Source organism: Tenrec ecaudatus, chromosome 18 (assembly GCF_050624435.1).
Source record: "Tenrec ecaudatus isolate mTenEca1 chromosome 18, mTenEca1.hap1, whole genome shotgun sequence".
Lineage (NCBI taxonomy): Eukaryota > Metazoa > Chordata > Mammalia > Afrosoricida > Tenrecidae > Tenrec > Tenrec ecaudatus.
In genome coordinates this window covers 15281346-15304668 of record NC_134547.1, presented here as the reverse complement: position 1 = coordinate 15304668, position 23323 = coordinate 15281346, and the positions used below count along the sequence as shown (strand labels likewise).

At 57.5% G+C, this 23323-nt stretch overlaps 1 protein-coding gene across 1 annotated transcript; it reads right to left on the bottom strand.

The window, feature by feature from the left end:
* Window positions 1-490: 490 nt before the first annotated feature.
* On the bottom strand, window positions 491-18979 carry SMG9 (SMG9 nonsense mediated mRNA decay factor). The gene is made up of 14 exons (XM_075537056.1): window positions 18758-18979; window positions 15042-15197; window positions 11494-11568; window positions 11133-11400; window positions 10936-11033; window positions 9393-9505; window positions 7036-7147; window positions 4561-4656; window positions 4191-4276; window positions 2780-2886; window positions 2381-2488; window positions 2181-2309; window positions 1840-1984; window positions 491-892 (listed from the first exon to the last, which is right to left on the bottom strand). Exons 2-14 carry the CDS (start codon window positions 15189-15191, stop codon window positions 814-816), a joined length of 1566 nt encoding a protein of 521 aa, XP_075393171.1. The 5' UTR covers window positions 15192-15197; window positions 18758-18979; the 3' UTR covers window positions 491-813.
* Window positions 18980-23323: the final 4344 nt, after the last annotated feature.

The following is a 23323-nucleotide window of genomic DNA, read 5'->3' as shown; positions in this document are numbered from 1 at the left end:
CTCCCTCCCCAGGCAGAGTGGCTCCAAGGCATTCCTTCCTTCCTCTCCGCTGTCTTTGTTCAAGTGCTCCTGGAGGAGAGGCCCCTGTGCTCCCGCACTTTCAAAGAGCTCTTTGGCGGACTTGCCCACCAGGGTAGGGGCTGTTTCTTGCCAAGAGCAGACAGGGTTTGCGAGGGAAAGTGGAACTGTCGGCACGGGAGGCCAGGACGTGTGAACACGAGCAAGCGCGGCATTAGCAGGTAGGAACTGCAGGTCGGCACTGCATTCGCTGTATTTAACCAAAGGCAGACGTCTTGCAAGGGGGTGCTGTCCTCCCTGGGAGGCTGCTGGCGTGCACCTGCTCAACAGCCCTGGCCCCCAGTGGGTGAGTCTCTGTCCAAGTTCACGTTCCAGTGAGTGACGGAGGACAACCAGCCCACAGAGCTAGGTGGCAAATGTGCCCCCTCCCCAGGACGGCATGCTGGACAGACAAGAGCCAGACTAGGCCTGTGTGACAGCTTTTATTTGAACCACTGAATGGGCCCTAACAGAGCCCCCAGCCGGCCTCCCCCTGCCTTCCTTGGAGTCACGGGGCAGGGGCTCCTCCTCTGCCTGTCCCGGGAGGGGCTGCCCCACAGCAGCCCGGGGGAGGGCCTCAAAGGCTCCCTCGGCACCACCTCCCTCTGATGTGGGCCTGGCCCTCGACATCTCCGTCTCCCGCTGAGGACGTCACAACTCTCGTCCCTCAGACCTGCTCACACTCCGCCAGTCGGAGGGAGGGCACGTGCGCTCCTTCACCGTCACTGGGGACCCCTGGGTCCACTCCACTGGGGCTCAGGCCAGCAGACGGCTGTACTCGGCGAGCGCGGAGGACTTTCGCACCCCGTCCCAGATCCGGGCCGCATAATGGAACCTGTGGGCGGGGACAGCAGTCAGGCACCTCCCTGGCGGAGCCCCACCCCACCTTCCACCTGGCTGACAGGTAAGGACGTGGAGGGAGGCCCAGCAGACAGCCTGCCTGAGGTGTCGGCCTCTTGGGCTCTGTCCTCTGGGCTGGGATTGAAGGAAGATGCCTGGAAGATGTACTGGAGGGACCTCACGATCCTACCTCCCAGTGTGTGGGCCTCTGCAGTGGGGCCCACCTCCCTCTGGAGCCTGATGGTGATGGGAGATGTGGAACTGCTGCTGTCGGCCTGCTAAACTCCCCTCCTCCCCACTGGGATCCCAGGTGGGCCAACAGGAGGCCCCGGGCTGGGGCTGGGGGTGCCCCTGCCCACCATCCTGTGCTCCCCCAGGCAGGGCTCCCTGCTGCCTGTTTGCTCCCCTGGCCCCTTCTCCAGGCCCGAGGAGTCTGGAAATGGGAGGGGGCAGCCCTGGTGCCTTGGCAGAGACAGTCACGTGAAGTGGGGGCTGGGGTGACGCAGGGCTGGGTGAAGGCCGGCAGGAGGGGAGGGTCAGTCCTGCCATAGGTCAGGAGGGCAGAAGAGGAGAGGAGGAGGAGGAGGAGTAGGCCGTGCCGCATAGGCGGAGCACAGGGCAGCTCCGGGAGCCTCTCCCGGCCTCCCACACCCAGGGCTTCACAACAGACCTTCTGAAGCTTCCTAGGGAGAACTGACCGGTCCTACCTGACATCCAGAGGCCACCAAATCACAGGGCATTCCTCCCCGTGACCCTGCGTGAACCGCTCCCTCTCTGAGCTGACCTCTCCCCAAGGATCAACGACGACCAAACCAACCCCCACTCTCGGATTAACCAGAAGTCAAACGTGCTGGAAAGGGGGGACCTACAAGATGCGTGTGATCCCAGAGCTGGGGTCACAGAGTGAGCTGGGAGCCCCTCCTTAATCCTCACCCTCCTTACCAGTTCTTCTCAGTGAGGATCGTGTGGGACAGCTGAGGCCGGGCCATGGACATCACCTGGCTCCGGAGCTTGCTCACCAGGGACTGGAAACTGGGGTGGCCCCGGTAGCCGGGCAGCAGGGAGAAGAGTGGGCTGGAACCAGGCCCTGGCAGGGTTTTTTTAGGGGGGAGTGGACAGTCAGGAGGACAGCCTGCTAGAGGACCCTCCGCCCAGCCAACCAGCATGTTGGTCTTGGGAGCTCGCAGAGCTCAGCCACGCAGACCCACGCCTCCCCCATCCCCAGACCCACGCCTCCCGTGGCCAGGCTGGGGTGGGTGTTTACTCGGGGCAGGGTGCCGCACCTGCCCGTGGGGGGGTCTCACTCTCAGCGTCGCTGTCCATGAAGGGCATGAGGAACAGGTTGACCTCGGAGTCCAGGAAGTCGGGTGGGAGCCCTGGGAAGACGTTGCACTGCAGCATGGACAGAGTGCCTGGGGCACGAGGGTGGAGGGTCAGGCGTCGGTCTTGGGATGAGGGTCCCGGGGGGAGGGGAGGCCCTCACCCTTGTAGCGCAGGTGGGAGTGGGCCATGAGCTGGTCGATCATCAGGTGCATCTGTCGCAGCTTCCGGGGGCAGAAGTCCTCTCGGCGGGCTTTGTTCTGCAGGAAGACTGAGGGGGCAGGGCAGTGCCACGGCTTGGCAACGCTCCTTTCTCACCCTCTTCCCAGTCTCCACTACCGGGCGTCACAGAGCAGGCTGGGCCCAGGCACAGCTCTGACAGGAGGGGGCTCCGAGTGTGTGTGTGTGTGGGGGGGGCGGGGGAGGCTTGTCCGGGGGACCCTTAGTCATACACACTTGTTCCCAAGCCCCTGCAGGGAGAAGCCAGTGAACCCGAAAGGCTGCTAGACCCAGAGCCTGGGTGGAGGGAGGGGCCATGTGCGCCCGCCTGTAGAGTCCTCACCCAGGTGGGGGTAGTACTCAGTGCCTTCCTCGGAGCCGGCGGAGCTGCTGGATTCGTGGCTGGGGGACGGCGTGGAGGGCTTCACCATCTCGGCGGTCTGCAGGAACCTGGGGGTTGGGTGAGTGCGCATCACTCCTGTGCTGGCACCCCTGGGCCCACTGTCGGGCTGAGGGTACCCTTTGAGGACATGATGGTCACATGACTTGGGGGACTACCCTCCCAGGCCCATGTAGGCACCATGCATGTTGTGACTGGGCGGCAGGTCTCCAAGTCAATTCTGACACAAGAAGACCCTCTGGAGGAGGAGAGAGGGGGACTGTTCCCTGGGGCTCCGAGATGCAATAACACTTGTCCCTGGAGAGCTGGGTGAAGGGGCTGCGCTGAACACATAGTACCCTCACCCACTGAACCGCACCCCCCACCCCCAACAGGCATATGTGCTCCCCTCGGGCAGAAGCCACCCTTCTGCAGCCCTTGTGCCCAGAACAGAGGATCCAGGTGGGGTCGGCCTCATAAATCCCAGTGGGCAGCGGGCAGTTCGGTCGCGCACCCCCAGGGTTATTATGCATGAGACTAGTGAGCCAGCACTCACACTGTGCTTCCACACGCCAGGCACTGTGCCCAAAGCTCTCAGGCTGTGACTGGGGTGGGAAGCCACCAAGGAAGCCCAAGGAGGGCAGACCTGCACCAGCTAAGGCTGCGATTCCCCAAGCATCCCGAGTCAAGGGCACCACTGTGGCCCCAGGTCCCGAGTCAGAGGTTGGGGTGGGGGGCATGCAACACCTCTGGAGCCCCTGGGGCCTCACTCCCTCTCCATCCAGCCTGCCAGGGACGCTGCCTGGGGTCAGGGAGGAGGCTCCAAGGGCACTCTGGCCAGCCCCTCCTCCTATTCGAGCCCCAGGCTTGTGCTCCACAGCTTCCCGGTGGGGCACTGGGGAGCCTGCCCTCCTGAGGGAGATGGACCACACACCCATCCTGTCGGGGGTGGTGGTGGTTGAAAGGTCATCTGTAAGACAGCCAAGGAAGGTCCCGGGGGGCCTGAAGGAGACAAGTGGGCAGCGTTTCCCAGCTGGGGGTAGGGTCACTCCAGACCCTGGGCTGGGTGTGCCTGCAGAAGGGAGCGGGAGAGGGAGGCAGGAACTGGCTGTGGACATCGGCTGCATCCTCATCAAGGAGCCAAGGTGGGTGGGGTGGGGTGGCCACCTGCTCTTGCGGTTACACGTTTTCATGGTTACGCGTGGCCGGCTGTTGGAAAGCAGCAGCAGCTCCGAGGGAGAAAGACGAGGGTCCCTGCTCCCACCAACAGTGAAAGTCTCAGACACCCACGGGGGTCGCTATGAGTTGGTGTTGACTCGCTGGCCGTGAGGTTCTGAGCAGCGGCTCGGTGGGACTGTGCGGCCCTGTCTCTCACCTGTATAGGCTGAGGTCCGTGAACCAGTCCTGGACGACAATCACCACGTGGCACACAGTGAAGAGGAAGGCAGCGATCTGCAGGGACTGCGGTGGGCGGCGGAAAGGAGGACACAGTTGGAGCCTACCTCTGCCCAGAACTGTGGTCCCGGAGCATCGGGCTCAGCTGAGGGGGCCCTGGGGCCAGGGCCACAGCGCTGAGCACCTAGCAGTGCAGAGGTCACCCCGACATCCTTGCCAGGAAGGACCAACCTCCACATTGTACACAGGGGCCCTGATACTTGAAGAGGGGGCTGGCCAAGTGACTTGAAGAGCTGGCCCCTCTCCCCAGGGCCCCCTGGCTCTCAGGTGTCGGGGCCGGGCAGCCTCACCTGCATCTCCACGTAGGTGTGCGGGAGGTTGTACTCTGGGGGCAGCTTGCGATCGTTGTTGATGAGGTGGTCCAGGATGGAGGGGCTGAGGATGGGCTGCAGAGGCCACAGAGGAGGGTGTCAAGGCCAGGAGCTGAGGGGCCACAGCTCCTGAGCTAAGGGACATCTCAAGACAGAGGCTACTGTCTCTCTTGGGACGACACAGGCTGTGCAGTCAGTCAGCAGAGCTCTGTGGGGCCCAGGAGGACACTTTCAAGCAGGGAGGAAGTGCCTCGAGGGAGGCTGTGTGTGGGAAACAGAAAGATTTCTTCCAAGTCATCTCCCCCAAATGTATGTTAGACTTAGGACACTGCTTGCAACTCATGGTAAATGATTGTCAAGTTACCTCCCCGAAAGGCTGTCAGTTGCCAGACACTGTCTGGGCCCACCACAGGTGGAGCCCACTCCCTGTTGTTAAGGACAATGGGCTTCTTCTCCCTAAAGGCTTGTGACATTAGCCTGGTCCCTGTAGGTGGGGTTTACACCCTACTGATAATGGTTTCCACAGAGAGCCAGAGAACAGGTCAAACCTGCTCAGTGACATCCAAAGTTAGGCTGCCATCCTGACTCTAGGATCTGCCCATCTTGTCACACGTGTACCCCAATCACTCCTCTTCCTATTGTATGTCCCTAGACTACCCCCTCTCATTGCTGTATAACCTATAGTGCAACCCCTTCCTGTGACGCCTGTCTTTACCTGTAATTAGGGGGCTTGCGCCCCCAAAGATATAGAAGCCTAGGTTAGCAATAAAGACCACCCCCCTGGCCTCTCCTCCCGGTCCTCTCTCCCCTTGTCCTCCATCCCCTCCTCCTCTCTCCTGCCCTCAGGTCTCCCATCACCACGTGGACCACCAAGTGAGGCTGAGGAGAGAAGGCTACCACCAAATGTGTCTGAATCCATTATTTCAATCTCTCCTCTATCTCTCATGCTCTCTATGACTTTATTATAATCTTTGCATATCTCAACCGTACAATTGTGCCCATCGAACCCGAGATTAATGGGCTGGCCCCCGCCCCTCACCAGCTGCGTGGCCCAGATTGCAGTCTACGGCGGGAAACAACACTAGTAGGGAAACAGAGCTGCTCAGTCAACCCTCACCCACTTCACCATCAAACAGCAAACCTTCCAAAGAGGCTTTCCTCAACCCCCTCCCCTGGTCAGTTAGCTGCTCCTGAGCCAGAGGGGGTCATGCTTCTGGCTGGGGCCAGGCAGCATCTGCGTGAAGGGGCCAGTGAGGACTGTCATTGGAAACGCTTTCGACACGCTGCTCGCAGAGTGAGTGAGGGGGCCCGACGGTGCGGGTGACCAGCGGGCAGTGGGCTTTCGAGAGTCACAGCCCTGGGTGGAGGAGCGGCCTGCGGCCGAGGCGGCCAGGGCGCACAGAGCAGGGCAGCCTCCTTTGGGACTTTTTACTGGGAGCTGGGGGAGAGCTGACAGAGCAGAGCAGCAGGTCCACACCCACCACACGTGGCACCTCCTTCTTGAGGGTCACCCCGTGCCCATGTTTGCAATCCTTCTTTCCGCACCCCGATAAACTTCCTCCCTGGGGTAAAGCCACCCTCTGATCCAGTGGTTGACGACTCCCAGGGGTCAGAACCTCCCCACGTGCTTCCCGTGGGAGACCTGTCTATGGCGAAGTGGAAACAGCCTGGGGCCGAGTTCCATTCCAGAGCGGAGAGGTGACGAAGGATGATGGTTAGGGCCCGGCTCCCATCTTCCCAGGGACAGAGGATCTCCCGGGCCTTTCTTCCGTGGGGCGGCTGGGGGGTGTGAAACGTGACCTGGGAGTCGTCAGGCTTCTTAAAACCTACTGCTGTGGAGTCTGCTCTGGATCACAGCCATGCTAAGGGCAGAGGAGGAGTGCCACCCATCGCCCGGTCTGCTCTCCTGGCGGGACCCTGTCGCCAAGGCTTTGCCCAGCAGCTGAGGCATGACGGGGCAGGAAGCAAAGAGAACGAGCATGTGGCTGTAAGGGCATGACAGCTGTGAGCAGTCAGCACCTTTGTTGGTTTAACTCACTGAGACTTCACAAACACCTGCGAGGCAAGCAGTACTGTTCTCATTGTACAGGAGGGGGAACTGTTACATAAGCGCGAGGTCAGCACTTCAAACCCACTAGCCACTCCCTGGGACAAAGAGGAGACTGCCTGCTCCCGTAATGACGGACAGTCTGGGGAACCCCACAGAGGCCCGCTGAGGGTCCGAATCGACTCAGTGGTGGCAGCGGGTGGGATGGGGGACAGTGACTCCAGAGCCCAGCCCATTAGTCAGCACTCCAGAAGATTCTCTTGGCTGCTACGGAGAAGCTGGATAGAGGGAGCCAAAACTTGACAAGAGGCGGCTGAGGGCTAGGAACAGACTGATCTTGCCCAAGGGCACGGCTGCTGTGGCTTGGCTGGCACCCTGGGGGAGGGGCGTGCGGGGAAGGGCAGCACCTGCGTGTCCAGGAAAACGATCCGCTCCTGCGTAATGAAGAAGTCGATGCCGCTGGTCTGGTTGCCTCCTCGCTCCTTCATCTCAGCGCTCTGGGCCCGGAACACGTAGGCCCTGCAGAGGGGGGAGTCGGCACAGGAGAGGCCTGTGAGGGGCTCATGATGCGATCTGAGGCGGGCTCCCCGCCTGCACCCCACACTCCCACCCTCAACGGTGGCAGCCGCCCCAGGCCCCTGCTGTCTGCGGGTGGGCTTCACTCCCTCCCACTTGACCGCAGGTTCTGAGGGGCTTCGTTTAACGTCAGCTGGCGGACAGAGGCGCCAGAGCAAGGTTCTGCCAGACGGCTGCGCTCCATCCCACCCGGCCTCTCTCTGGTTGTGTGTGTTCGGTAAGCTCCTTAACCTCTGTCCTCAGTTTCCTCAGGTGGACTGTAGGCCAGCAGCAGGACCAACGCTCCTAGTGTTACTGAGGTTCGCACCAGCAACGCTCTTAAGAGTGCCGAACACGATCACTGAAGACAAATGTGGTGAAGAAAGGTGATGGTGCCCGGCTATCAAAAGATACAGTGTCTGGGGTCTTATTAAGGTGTGAAAGGAAACAAGCAGCCATCTAGCAGGGAAGCAACAAAGCCCACATGGCAGAAGCACACCAGCCTATGTGATCAGGAGGTGTCAACAAGATCAGGTATCAAAAGATCTAAAACAAACAATTATATGCGTGCAAGTGAGGGGGTTCAGAACGGAAACCCAAACAATTGGACATCCCCTCACAGTAGGGTCACAAGGAAGGGATGAGTCAATCAGGGTGCAGTGCAGCACTGACAAAACCCACATTCTTCTAGTTCCTTATCATGACCCTGGTTCTACCTTACAAATCCAGCTAGTGTGCACTGGTACAGACACGAGCTGTCGACACAGGGAATCCAGCACAGATAAACCCCCAGGTACAATTCCATGAGGGGCAGGAAGGGGTACTGCTCAAAAGGCTGGATATACACCACCACCCCCCAACAGGGGATGGATAATAGAAATGTGGGCGAAGAGAGACAATGGCCAGTGTTAACACATGAAAGAACAATAGTAATATATTGACCAAGGATTCCCACGAGGGTAGGGAGAGAGGGGAAAAAAGAGGGGCTGATAGCAAGGGCTCAAGTAGAAAGAAAATGTTTTGAAAACGATGATGGCAACAAATGTACAAATGTGCTTGACACAACTGAATGATGGATTGTTATAAGATCTGTAAGAGACCCCCAATAGAATGACTAATAGTTAAGCGGCTCCCTAGGGTTTCCCACACACTAGACTTCACACCAACAGCCAGCCTCACCCCTCTTCATGGAGCCGCTGGTTGGTTTGAACTGCTGACCTGGAGGCTCCTACTGATAAACAGGGTCACACTGTTGGCTAGGAACCAAGAGAAACTGGGGGGAGCTCAGCATTTCAAACCTGGTCAGCGGTGTCTTGGTTCCTGGGGACATGAGGGCAGAGCAGGCAGAACTGGCCTGTTTGGCTCAACGTGTCACTTCTTGAGAACAAGTGGGTTTTTACCAAATAACTGTGTAGAAAAACTGACTCTACTTTCTTCAACCTGTAACATCAGGATAGAAGTATCTACTGCTCAATAGGCGATTCCTGTTTCTTGGGGACATGTCATGAGCCATCTGACAAAAAGCAGGCTGCGGCATCCTTCCACGGGATGCCCATGGAGGTGCCTAGACCCACAAGGCAGACACCAAGGGCGGGCAGGGCCCCAGGATGCTGGGGGTGGCCTCTGCTCCCATGGAACTTCGGCCTCATTCCCAAACACGCCATTGGACATCGGGCAGGATGGGGTGGGGGGGGTAGGGAGTGTGTGTGTGGGCACAAGAAGGCGTTAGGCAGAGGGCAGGCGGCCTGAGCACAGAACGAATCCCCTCATGTTCACATTGCTCTACCTACAGCCCCCGGACAGTCTGGGCTCTGGCTCTGCTGTGGGTCCATCTGTCTGGGTGGCCCTGTCTCCCCTCCATTAAAATGCTATCCCCTGAGGTTCTGCCAGTCTGCTGCCATCCTGCCTCACTCAGAGTGCTGTGGGTGGCAGGGCTGAGGTTGCTTGTGGTGGGCCTTTGTGATGACTCCTCCATTTCCCGTTTGGGGCTCTGTGCCACTTCTTGGGGAAGGTGGGAAGGATGTGAGGAAGCGATCTGCTGCACCCCGAAATTCTCCTCAGCTGACAAAGCCATTGAAGCCCGGGAACAGAAAGCAACGTCCCAGGAAATCACTGCAAAACTCCCAGGCTCCCTATCCACCTGGCCCCCTTCCCAGCCCCTGGCCCCTGGGGCTTGGCCCTCCACACACCCATCTGATGTGCCCCTCACCTTTGGTCCTCCTCTGGGGTGTTGGCTGACAGCAGTGACATGACCATGGACTTGCCTGTCCCCTGGAGGCCCAGGACGCCAACCACCAACACGTCGGTCTGATCCAGCAGGTACTGTGGGAGGAGACGGGATGTGGTTCTCTTGGCACCTCAGCTGCCGAGGGAGCCCTGAGAGCCGCGTCAAGAGAAAACCTGGAGAGAGACTTCCACCAGCCTAGTACCCTCAACTGGGAGAGTGAGGGGTGGGGTAGGGGGAGGTGGGGTGGTGTGTGTGTGTGTGTGGAGGGGGGGGGGCGTTTCTCAGGTGGAACACAGCCTGGGAGACCCAACAACAGCAAGGTTCCGTGTGGTTGGAACCTGGCAGGAGCAAGCTAAATGTGCCCTTGGGAAGAGAAGGAGTCAGGTCAGAGGGCAGCTGGGGAGGCACAAGGAAGGCGGGGCAGCTGTCCAGACTCTGGCTGGTGCCAGGTGGAGCTCCTGGGGAAACTCCCGCCTTTCAACTGGGCTGCCAGCACAGCTAACTTCCACCACCAGAGGGCAGGCAAGCTCTCCGTCCAGGAAGGCGCAGGGCGCAGGGGCAGTCTCTGGGAAGGGTCCTGTACCCTGCCTCTCCCCACCCAGCCCCCAAACACCTTCTCTCACTCAGGGCCCTGAGCCGCTTCCCACTCACAAACCCCTGTGGGTCTGGGGAGTATGACTCTTCTTTACAGGAACAGAGAGCCTCATTCCCCCCCTCCCCCTGCGACCCCATGCTTAGCAGTCCAACCCAGAACCAAAGGAGCAAATCCTGGGCCCGCTCCGTGACATATGAAGTCAGAATGCCTGGGCTGTGCTGTTCCCCACGGTCACCAGTTACAATGAAACACCAACGGCGACCAGGACCCCGTTTCAATGACAACCACTCACAGTGGCCCGAGGACAGAGCAGACGTGCTCCGGAGGGTGTCTGGGCTGGACGTTTCTCCTGCAGGGAGGCTGGTGGGCTTGAGCCACCGCCCCGGTAGTTAGCAGCCCTGCCCTGACCCCCTAGAGCCACCCCGGCTCCCTGACTCAAGACATGCACACCGGTTCAGCGTTGGCACAGTCCCACAAGGCAGTGCTGAGGTACGGCCTGACCACAGGGCTTTTCAGAACCAGCTGGGCTGGTAAGAGAATGGAGGCAGAGGGGGTAGAGGGGGGCTCAGTGGGAAGTGGGCCAGAGTCCAGGCTGATGGGCAGGGGGCGGAGGAGGGGACGTGGAGAGTGGGAGGCTGGAGGCAGACATGATGACACAGGCATGTGAAGTCTGGACGGGCGTGGGGGCTGCCGGGAGGGAGGTGGGGCACAGTGGGCACCAGTGCACCTCTGACCGCTCAGGAGGGATGGGGACGGAGACCCCAGGGCACCACCAGGATGCAAGGAGAGCAAGACCCAAACTACAGCCTAGACATTCAGGGTCCCCCTGCCCACTCCTCCCCCCCACCCCGGCATAGCTGTGGCTGGCCAGGGAGTGGCGCCCAGCAGAAGGCCTGGGGGCCCAACAGGAAGGGAGGCAGCCCCACCAACCTCGATGGCACTGTCGCACCAGTTCATCTGGTCGTCCACCAGCTTGATGCTGTGCTTCATGCGCTCAGGGGGCAGCAGCTTGGCCTGGCCCACAACAGCTGCAGACGGGAGAGAGCAGGGCACAGAGGACCCCATCAGAGTCTAGGCGGGAGGGCGGCCTGGCCCGCTCCCACCGTCCCGCCGCTGCCCCGACTCACGGTCCATGGCAGCTGGCGCAGCAGTGCCCATGCCCCGGTTCTGGATCTGGTACACGGGCTGCGTGGGACGCTGCCCCTCCTTCTCTCCTTTGGGTGGGGCCGGGGCTGCTGGGGGTGGCGGGGCAGCACCCTCGGGGGTGGAGGCGCCTGTTGTGGCCACAGGACCCTTCCCCTCTTCCCGGGGCTTCATGAGGACGATGGGCTTCTCCAGGGGGGCTGGAGCAGGTGGGGCGGTGGGGGTGGGGGCAGGTGGAGGCGGCTGCTTCGACTGTGTAGGTGAGTGGGTTCCAGTCAGTGGGGGAGGATGGGGGAGGTACGTACCCTAAGTCTCCCCCCACTCAGAGGACACTCCCCAGCTCACCCGCTCGGCTGGAGGCTTGGAGAGGATGATGGGGGTTTTCTGCATGACTGCCGTGCCCGTCTCCTCGCTGCCATCCTGGGGTGAGGGACGGGAGAGAGGGCCGTCGCTCAGGAAGGGCTCTGGGGGCACCACGGACCACCTTGTCCAAACCCTGACCAAAGTCACTGCCGTCGAGTCCATGGTGACTTCCTGTCCTCTTCCCCGGAGCAGCCGGGGGTCGTAACCACTGTGCCGCCAGGGATCCTTGGTCACCCTGCCGGTAGGTACCATCACCCCCAATTTCCAGGTGAGGAAACTGAGGCCCCGTGGAGTCAGGTGGCTTGCCAACGTGGTATTTTAAGCATTGGATGGGCCATGCAAGTAAGGTGTGTGTGCACATGCCATGCACACAGCCCCGCAGGAGACAGAGCACACGGGAATCCTGTGATGTGTGAAACCCACGTCTGTTTGAAGGAAACTGGGCTCAGCAGTGCCGACAGGATTTGAACCCAGGCCGTCAGGCTCCAGAACCACGCTCTCAACCTCTTCATCGAGGCACACCCAGACAGCAGGAGCGAGGGACCATCTTCCTTCTGGCAAGTGGGGTTTGTTTGAGAACAAAGTGGGGGGCGTGGCAGGTGCTCAGACAGAGCTGCTGGGAACACATGGCACCCCTCAGCCCCCTTCCCACTTTTCCCACCTGCAATCGGCTCACGGTAAAACCGAATTTGGGGCTGGTTTCTTCTCCAATGTCTTGAGTAACCTCAGGAGAGCCTTACCCCCTAGTCCCTCACTGGGCCCTGTCCCTTCAGCTTTACAATCAAGTCATCTACTGAGACCGTAGGAACCCCGGGGCAGTGCAGTCCGGTAAGCAATGAGTGGCAAGGTCGGTGGTTCAAATCCACCAGCCACCCCAAGGGAGAACCATGAGGCTCTCAGTTCCATAAGGACTCACAGCCTTGGAAACCCTACAGAGGGTCTCTGGGAGGCCCGGTGGACTCACTGCCTGTGGGTGGATTATTTAAACCCTGCAGACGCTACTGGTGGAAGGTGAAGACGATACAAGAGGACAATTTACAAACCGCTTGGAATGCAGGAAAGCTGAGGGGGGCGGGGCGGGGGGAGAGGGAGCATGGGAATGCCTGAGGAGCTAGGAGGGGAGGCCCCTGGATGGTACGTGGATGGAGGCAGTGAGTGGGGAGAGAAGACAGCGCCATGTCAGGAGGAGAATGTACGTGCAGCAGCCTGGCAGGGGGCAAGCAGGGAAAGTGCGCGTGGTGAGTGAGAGCATCCCATCCACATGGGAGGGAGGGAGGAGGGGGCGATGCTGGGGCCAGCAGGGGACACGGAGCGTGTAAGAAGCCACAGGCAAGTGGGGAGGCTCAGCAGCAGAGGCCGAAGCGCAGTACAAGGTTAGGGAGTTGCCAGTGGGGAGACTGAAGGGGGAGGCAGGCGTGCCATCTCCCCAGGAGGCGGTGTGTGCGTGGGTGCGGCGGACAGGGGAGGCGGTGTGTCTCACTGTGCTGGATGGAGAGCTTTCTCTCCACGGTGCCTTTTCTCAAGGTTCAGAAAGCAGGTCCAATGGGAAGAACACATGAAGCAGCTCAGAGAGGCGAGGCAAGGCAAGGCCTGGCCAGAAAACCAAAGCTCTTCCCTCTTTCAAGACACCCTCCCCCCCCCCCCCCACTGTTACGGCAGGCTGGCCTGGGTCCCTGAGTCCACGGACTTGTGACTTCCGGCCAGTGTTCCACCTCTGAGGCCTGCATCCCTCAGCTCTCTCCTCTGCGAATGCTGGAGCAGCTGGGCCCTTGGCACCTGGCTGCCAGCAGCATGCTCGCTGTGCACAAATGACTGCTGCTTCTGGTCCGCACAGCTCCTCCTCAGGAACTCTGGCACCAAGGCCAAGTTCTCCCAGAGTGCAACCCAAAGTTTTCCCACTGGGCCTACAAGGAGCATCATTGGGGATCTCGTCCCGTGGCCTCTGGCCTCTTCTCCTCTCCCTCCTCCACCCACTGCAGCAACACTGGCTGCCTGGCTGCTCCTGGAACATGCTAGAAGCACACTGCCTGCCCTTGTTCTGCTAGAATGCTTTTCCCTCAGACTTGGCACAGCGCACTCTGTTCAGGCCCCACCATAAAGCCTCACTTCAAAAGTCACCTGTTTGTGAGAGTTCCCCGACCACTTCATCTCAGAATAGTCCTCTTGACACCAAGGTCAAGTTGCATGAGACAGTCACCAAAGCCTACGTCCTGCTTCAGTGAGTGTGGGAAACTGACACTGTGGGAAAATGACTAGGACTTATTCCCTACCTTCTGACAGAGGGAATCCGGAAAGCTGGTGTTCCACAATAGGAAAGCCTCCAGTTTGATAAGTTAGAGATAAAGTCCAAGTCCATGATCCTGCTTTAAACATCATTCCCACAGATTCTCCCCTAACAGCTCTGCTGCCTTACAGTGAGCACCTGGTTGATTCTGTCTCCCTGCAGAAGCAGACTTCCTGTTGCTAACTCCTCCCACTGTGTCACCCAGCCCCCTCACACTTTCCCCCAGTGCAAGTATTAGATTTTCTCACCTGTGAGCTCAAGGACCTTACTGTGGCTACCACCCACCATATGCATGTCTTACGGCTACCTATAAATACCCCAAGTAAGCAAAGACACTCTTCTGCCAGTTCCACATGGATCATCAAGAAGGGCTGAGGGGAGCATGCTACCATACAATGTATCTGACGCCTTCATTTTACGCTCTTCTCTCCTATCTTCCATGACTTTACTGTAACCTTCATATACTATTGCTGTACAACTGCGCCTCTGGACCCCGTGGTTGTTAGAGGCTGGTTCCTCTGACAAGTGAGCAGCGACTGAGGTCCTAAATGCTCTTGAGAAGCCATCTCAGGGACAACTCGTGGTCTCTCCTAGCTCAAGGGAAAACAAGAGTGACGGAGTTCGATCAGCCCAGTGAACTGTGAGCCCACAGGACTATCAGCCTCCGTGACTGAGACCAAAAGAACTAGATGGTGCCCAGCACCACTACCAACTGCTCTGAAAAGGTTCACGTTACAAGGTCCTGGACAGATGGGAGAAAAATGTGAAACCGAACTCAAAATCTCCAGAGACTGGTGGGACCCTGACACCCCCTGCCCCCCGGATCCTTCAGGGCTGCAACTAAATGCACCTGTATTAGACTGGGCAAGCATTTAAGACCCGAGAATAACGTTAGAGAGTTCAGCGAGGAGGAGGAGGAATAGAAACAGAGAACACAGGGAGGAAGTGGGATAAGTGAAGGTACTTTGAGGGGATCATAGCTGAGTTGAAACAGGATGTGGACGAACTGTTGAATGCACAAGCTGCCAGTTGGCTCTGTAAACCGTCACCCAATTTATAAGAAAAAGTTAAAAATAACTCCAACAGCCCACCCCACCCCTTTGCACCAGCCACTCTCCACCCTCTCGCGGCAGCAGGGCGGTGGGTGTGCTTCCCAGCCCTGGCCTCGGCCCCTAGAGGAGTGCTCAGAACAGGGGCTCCCTAAGCATCTGTGGACTGCAAGGCTGCCCGTGGGCCACTCACTCACCCGTCGCTCCCTCTCCCACGGGGCAAGGTAGTCTCTTTCTCGACCACCAGGTCCAGAGAGGTTCTGGGGCCCGCCAGGGCTAGGATCCTTCCACCGTCGCCTCCGCTCGATCCCATAGAGCCCAGGCTGACTGTGGCCTGACTCAGACATGGCTGCCTACAGAGAAAAGACAGGGTTTCAGGATGAAGCCAGGGGCCTGCCTCTCCACGGGCCTCGTTTCCAAATGGAGTTCTGGGGAGGGCCGCCAAAACCACGCCTCACTTCTCACCCAGGAGCACAACTCCGGGGTTCTTAGCTGGGTACGTGGCTCTGCGGAACTCACTTTCCTGTCCCGTCTGGTGCCGGACACTCACAGGGCAGTACTACTCTGTCCTACGGGGTCACTGTGAGTTGAAATACGTCATGAGAGATATAGCTACCTAGACCACCCACTCCCTACCATGTATTTCTAGGTATAGAGATTGGGGGTGGGAGGCAGGGGGTCTCCAGGAACAATTTCCTTTACTCAGAACTCGGTGAGGTCCTTGAGGAGCCCAGGCAACACTGTTGGGTGAGGGTTGGACTGCTAACTACAAGGTTGGTGGTTCAAGCCCACCAGCCACTCACTCCACGGGAGGAAATCAAATCAGCTCCCAGCCTATGAAACCGTCTGTGGCAGGGGTTCTCCACCTACCCCAGGCCGCGACCCCTTCATACAGTCCCTCATGTGGTGGTGACCCCAACCACAAAATTATTTTCATTGCTACTTCACTGTCGTTTTGCTACTGTGATGAAGCATCATGTAAACATCTGAAAGGTTCGTTCGACCACCACAGGGGTGCGACCCACAGGCTGAGAACCGCTGCTCTATAGGGTCACTAGAAGTAAAAGCTGAGTCTGTGGGGCTCAGACAACACGGGTAAGCACTGGGCTGCTAAGCAGGTTAGCAGTTTGAACCTTTGGGAGAAAGAGGTGGCATGTCAACGTCCTCGCTTTAAGTCCAAATCAACTCGATGGCATTAGGGTTACGGGGTCATCTGCTGGTGCTCAGGTGGCCAGAGTTGGCACAATACCAACTGAGAGGGCAAATCTGGCCTGCCTCCTGCTTTTGAAAACAAAGTTGTGTTGGAACACAGCGACACTCATCCAAGTGCCAGCTGCCGATGGCTACCTTCTTGGTCCAGGGCCGAGCTGTGACAAGCAGCAGTATACAGCATGCACGTGCACAGCCTGACGAGCCCCAAACGGCTCTGACCCGGCTCTTCCCAGAACAAGTGTGCTGACTCCTGCTTGGGTCCGCAGCCATCAAGCTGATTCTACAGGACAGAGTGGAACTGCTCCCTAGGGTGTCTGGGGCCATGAATCCCTACCGAAGCAGACAGCCTCATCTCTCTCCTGAAGAGTGGGTGATGGGCTTCAACCACCAACCTCAAGGTTAGTAGCCCCACACCTAACCCATCAGTCTCCCGATCTCCTACCACCAGATCCACAGGTTCCTGTGGGCCTCGTGTCTGCTGACAGGATCCGAGGGTAATCCCATGACCTGCCCTTTCTCCCAGCCAGACTGGGGTCAAGACCCAGCCTTCTAGACAGAGTGGAATAAGGGATCATTTACAGAAGCTTATAAGTGACTCATTTGGCACCTAATGACTGTTTACAGTCCGGAGTGGGAGAAGCCCCCTCCTCCCCCCTGCACTGTGGAATCCCTCCTTTGCAATTAAGCATCGGTTTACACGTTCTTCTGCAGAGCTGCCTGTGTGGACTGGTTTTCCTGTCCCAGCACTAGAGTGTCTGCGTCTATACCTAGGAGAATCCTCCTCCCTCCATCTGCATGTCAGTCAGGGAATTATCCTTTTCTAGCAGGATAAGGAGGGGCACGGGTGGCATGGTGGGCTATGTGCTGGGCTGCTAGCCGCAAAGTGAGTGGTTTGAAACCACCACCAGCCGCTCTGCCCTAGTAAAGCTTCACAGTCTCACAAAGCCACAGGGGCAGTTCGGCTTTCTCCTCCAGGGCCACGGTGAGTTAGAGTCACTGGTATGGCAGCAAGTTTGCTTTTGGTTTGTTTGGTGGTGCTGTGAAGCTGCCTGCTCCGTAAGATTCACAGTCGGAAGCTCTAAGGAGTTCTACTCAGTCCTGTAGGGTTACTAGGAGTTCACAACAAACTAGGTAACAGTGGGTTTTGTTTTGGGGGCTACTTGCCTAAGGGGTAACAGTGGGTTTTGTTTTGGGGACTACCTACCTAAGGGGTCCCTGGTGGTGTTGTCGGTTAAGTGTTGGGCTGCTAACTGCAAGGTCAGTAATTCAAATCTACCAGCTGCTCCTAGACAGAAAGACAAGTAATCCTGGAAACCTGATGGAGCAGTTTTAGTCTGTCCTACAGGGTCACTAGGAATCAGAATAGACTCCACAGCAGTGCACTTAATGCTACTTACAAGATCCTTTTATAGGAGGGGCCCTGGTGGCATAGTGGTTGCTCACTTAGCTGCTAACCTTGAGGTCATCAGTTTGAAACCACCAGGCAACTCCTCAGGAACACAATGAACCTTTCTACTCCTGTAAAGACTCACAGTCTGGGAAACCCACAGGGGTCGTTCTACACTGTCCTACAGGGTCACTATGAGTCAGCATCCACTGGATGGCGGTGAGTTTATCTGATTTTGGGTACAGGAAAGGCGCCCTAATGGCTTCGTGGGTTACAGAGCTAACGGGAAGGTTAGCAGTTGGAAGCCATCAGCTGCCTCTCAGAATAAAGACGAGGCTTTCTACTCCTACAGGGATCCAGTCTCAGAAATCCACTAGGGCAGTTCTACTATGTCTTAGGGGGTGGATGTGAGTGGATGGGAAAAAGTTTTGAGCTGTCTTAGGTATCGGACTCTTGTCATGGGGGGGAGGCACCCCCCCAAAATTAAAATGTCCAATGGCACATTCTTCGGGGCAAGGGGCTTCACCAGTTCTACACAATGTGGGTGATCTAAGTTCCTATCTGAAAAGTATCAGGGAAGTCTTTAATGCCTCAGGAGCCCTGGTGGCATGGGGGATTGGGGGGTGGGGGCAGGTACAGTCTCAGAAACCCACAGGGGCAGTTCTACCCGGTCCTACAGAGTCGCCATGAGTCAGAACTGCCTGGATGGCAGTTGAGTTCGGTTTGGGTTTGGAATTCCAAACTCCATACCAGCTGGGTATCATCTGCGTTTCCCTCCCTTAAATGGGTTCAGCGGTGGTGCTTGGGGCTGTGACCCCCAAGGCCGGCCGTGGGAAACTGCCGGCTGCTCTGAATTCCCGTCAACAGTTGGTTACCCACAGTTCTACCCTCTCCTATAGGGTCTCTGAGTCGGCGACCCCTCGATGGCAGGGGGTCTGGGGGGAGCTTGGCTCTAGAACTTGGCATCTGTGGCCGGACCTCGATGGGGACGCTCTCCCTTGGGGAGCCCCCAGCACTTAGGAGTCCGTTTTCGCGTTATGGGGGGCCCGGGGAGCGGGCCCCCTCTCCTTCCCCCCTCCCCTGTACTGTGCGGCTCGTTCGCAAGCACGCGCCCGCTTAGGTTCTCCTCCATCTGAAGTTTCTCTGTACGCCCACGGGCCTCTCCGCCCCCGCCACGCCCGCGCGGCTCGGTGGGACCCACGCTCCCTCCAGCTTCTCACGACCGTTAAACGGTCGCGGCGGGGGCGGGGCCTCGGCGACGTGCCCCGCCCCCCGGCGGTGCGTGCGCCTCCCGCGGGCACGCGGCTCCCTTACCGCAGTGGGTGTTGAGTAGTGGCCGGGGCGCGGCACAGGAAGGGGTGGAAGGAGCGGGGCGATACGGCCGGTAAATGGCGTCGGGGGTCATATAGGGATGTCGGACGCTTGGGGGAGAGGAGAAAGTTCGCAGCCGGTACCCCAAGAAGCACCTAGGCGTCCCGGAAGCAGCACCCAAGCAAAGCCGGCCTGAGAGAGGAGGCGGAGGAGATCTCGCGGGACCAGGCCCAGCTCAAATCCCGCGGGAGTGCCGCCCCTGCGCATGCGCTGCGAGCAGGTCGCGGAAGATCCCGCTTGAGCGTTCAACGGAGCATGCGTGGATGGAGACGGTTGGTCTCGGCACGCATGCGCCGTACGCGCGGAGGCCGGGAAGGAGGGGCGGGGTCGCCGCCGCTCGGCCTCAGTGCGCGTGCGCCTCGGTGGAGGTGGCGGGAGCGGGTTTCGGAAAAGGGGAAACGACCACTACGGATATTTCGAGTTCGAACCCGACCCGCTCAGCGGTTTTGGCGGAATGCTGCGGGGTGGGGCCTGGGCTCAGAACACTGGGATGAATCAGGCCTGACGTGCGTCTTTGGCAAAGATGCCGCCCGGTCCGTGGAGGGCGACGGCCGACGGATCAGATCTAGGGAAAGGGCGGAGGTCTGGCCGGACAAGCGCACTCCCGGCGGAGAGAAGCCAAGCAGAGGCGGCGAAGCTTGAGAGGAACCATGTAGAACGGTCCAGACTGGTTTGGACTGGAGCGCCCCACCCCCACCCCAATGGGAGATTGATTAGTCAAGAGGTTGGGGTGGGTGGGTCGCCGAAACCCAAACTCACTGTAGGACAGGGTAGAACTGCCCCTGTGGGTGTCTGTAAAGAGACTGTCCCTCTTAGGAGTAGAACTGCTGACCTTGTGGTTGGGGGCCCAGAGCATAGCCCACGGTGCCGCCGGGGCTCCTAGGTCTCCAGAGGTAGGCGTTAGCCTAAAGGCGCTGGAAGACTTGGAGGGGAGCAGAAACCCAAACCCTTCTGCGCTCTCCTAAGCCAGCGCCCCGTCCCCCAGCTTCCAAGGCTGTAAGTCCCTATGGAGCCGACAGCCACCTATCTCCCCCGGGACTTGCTGGTGGTTTCTAACTGCTCGGGCAACCGCGCGTTCTCATCCAACGCCGGCTGCGCTCCGCGCCCAGCGTTAAGCCGCGCTGGAGGGTGCGTCTTGCCCGCGGCGCGCAGCCTGCGCACGTGCGCTGGTGACTTCCTAGGGGAAATGGAAGATTGTGCAAAAGCACGCGTGCCGTGTGTTCACTGGTTATAGAGGTGGGTGGGAAATATACCAGTTTGCCATCTGATTTAAGAGTTATTTAAAAAGGCACTTTGGAGTGCGTAATCCTAGAAGGGTGGAACCCTGGTGGTGGTGTGGTTAGGGAGTGGGGCTGCGATCCGAGGTGTCCGCAGTTTGAAACCAGCAGTTCCGCAGGAGAAAGACGGGGCTTTCCCCCTCCCATAAACAGTCACAGCCTTGGAAACCCACAGGGGGTCGCTATGAGGCGGCATGAGGGTTTTATTGTTATTTAATACTAGATGGGGCCCCAGTGTCTCAAGTGGTTAAATCCTCCGAGGACTGCTAGCTGCAAGGTCAGCAGTTCGAAACCACCAGGCAAAAAGATAGCGCTTTCCACTCTCCTAAAGAGTTACAGTAGAACCGCCGGCGACCTTGACGCTAATCCATTCTAGAAGGAGCATGGAGATGCGATGCAGTCGAGTTCCCATAAATAACTGAAATCGGATTAATCCGTCTGGACCACCAAGTTTTTACCCTAACCTTGCTGTTGTATACAAAACATTACACCAAAATTTCAAAGTAAGTAAGAATTAAATAATAAATAATTTAAGAAGCACATTAAGGACGTTTTTAAAATAACTACAGTACTTGAGATTGATGAGAATCTGGATCTGTGGACACGGAAGTGGAGAAGGAGGTATGGAGAGTCATTGATTGGATGCGAATCCCATAAAATCAATTAGTCACTGCTTTTCAGGAGTTTTTTCCCTTTTTCACTAGGACCTGACTGGCTTTCTCAAAAAAATAAAAATCTGTCTAATGTCTTCTGTTGGCGTTTCCGTAACTTATTTTCTAAAAGGGTTTACTAAATGATCACCAATCTCAGTAACACGGTTAACCAGTTCCTTATCAGAATAATTCAAAAAACGTTTTCTTAGGACCCATGTTTTTATCTAAAACAGTACAAAAAGTAAAAAAAAAAACACGAAAGTTACAGCAAAATGCTTGGGACACAGCTGCAAAAGGTTAAACAATGAATACCAACAACGCCAACTGAGTGAAACACGAACTGCTTTTGTTTACAAAAATCACATGCGTTGGGTCAGATTCTGATGTTTTGTTCCAGCTCCGATGCAGAATTTTCTCAACATTTCATGAAATCTGATTATGTCAAGTACTGATATGGTCAAGTACCGGGTTTCTACTGTCCCGTCTCAGAAAGCTACAGCAACAGTTCTACCCTGTCCTGCGGGGTCCAGATGAGCGGGAATTGACTTAATGGCAGTGAGACTCTTGACAGACAGTTCTCGAGGCCTTGCTTCCATGGGTGGCTTTGAACCACCAGCCTTTCAGGTTAGTAGTTCACACATTGTTTGCACACACACCCTCAAGGACCTCCTGGCCTGGCCGGTGATACCAGCAACACTGAATTCACCTGTGTCTACCTGCATGCTCCAGACAAGCCTGCTAGTTCAAGTCGTCTCTGCATTACATCTGTTTAGCACCTGTCTCAGAAAGTGCTTTCCTTAGGTGAATTTCTCATCTCCAGACCCCCAGCCCCACCTCCAAGCCAGTTTCACATCAGGGCGCCCACCCATCAGAGGTGGACACGACTTCAAAGAGGGCAAGCAGGGCCTGGCATGGGGCCTGGGCTGCCTGTGGCGGGCTGTGTGCTCCCTGCTTGCTGTGCCTCACCCCAATGGCCTACGCCTCCTTTCCCCTACTAGACGGACGGAGATGAGTCTGACAGAGAAGGGCCTCACCACAGGTCCCACAGCCAGGAAGCAGCAGGGCCTGGATCCAAACCCACGCCTGTGTCACTCCAGGGCAAACCCACGTTATTCCCCTGGCACCAGACAGCCGGCCCAGTGGTGAGTCAGCGCTGCGGTCAGGCACCCCGAGAACCACCTTCCTCCTCCATCCATAGGACGCCAGTGAGATGCAGCTTTTTTTTTTTTTTCAAACATTTCTTTAACCATTTCCCCTGTTGGCATAATGGTCAGGTGGGCTGCTAACCACAAGGTCAGCAGTTTGAAAGCCTTGGCTTCCTATTCCTGTAAAGAGTTCCAGTCAGAAACCCACGTGAGGCAATTCTACCCTGTCCTATAGTCAGAATCAACTCAATGGGAGTGAGCTAGGAACCGTTCCCCCAAGTGCCGGGCACTGAAGGAAGGCTGTTTGTGACCTCTGCCCTCATCACGAGCAGGGGCTGCCCTTGCAGGAGGAGGGGTGACCCACCATTAGACAACCGTGGCCAAGTGGAATTGGCAGGTCCAAGCGGCTCTGCTTTGAGTATAATGCAGGCCGTTGCCGAATGGCCTCTTCATCAGTTCATACCTTTTGCCCCGTTCGCTCCATCCGTTCAGATACCTAGCCCTAGTCTGCCCCGTACCACTGTAGGACCTAAAGGTGCAACCAAGATGACGACGACAGCCTGCCGGCCTGCCAGGAAGGAGGCGGTGGAACAAATGACGGGGCAGGAAATGAAGCCGCTGGCAGATGACAGGTAGAACTCGAACTTTCCATGTTCAGCCACCACTTATCTCTCAGCAGACACATGCATGGTGCTCCCATGTTGGACAGGTTTCCACAGAGCCTCTAAATGAAAAATAGTGTGTTAGTCTGGGTAGACTAGAGAAACAAATTCATGGCCCTCGTGTGTATAAGAAAGAGCTTTATAAAAAAAAAGAGTTTTATATAAAAGAGCAATTGTATATTGAGAAACATCCTAGCCCAGTCCAGATCAAGTCCATTAAGTCCAATATTAGCGCATGTGTCCAATATTAGTCCATAAATTCTTGTTTAGACTCACGCAACACATGCAATGACGCCGAATGCAGGAAGATCACAGCCCAGTGGGTGGAAAGCCTTGTAGATCCAGTGGTATTGGAAGGATCTCAGCGCTGGCATGGGTCTCCGCATGGCTCCTCCAGCTCCAGGACTCTGGTACCACCAGCGTGCCTCCGTGTGGCTTGTCAACAGGAATGTCTCACAGGGAGATGAAGCAGAGAGTATGTGGTTCTGGCCTCCAGTGAGTTACTTATCTCCGGAGTGTCTCCAAATGAGGTCATCAAGCTGTGACCTGGTTGACAGGCTAAACCCCACCCCTTCACTCTTAATCATCTTAAGTGGACACCAGATCGTGTAACGACCATAAGTAGGAAGAAAGGCCTGGCCATCTACTCCCCAAATCAGCCACTGGAAACCCCTCTGGGTGGTAACAGCCTCATCCGAAACTGACTACAGGCTGGCTCAGAGCTGGGCAGTGATCCGGTGCCTTATGCATGGGGTCGCTGTGAGTTGGGGGT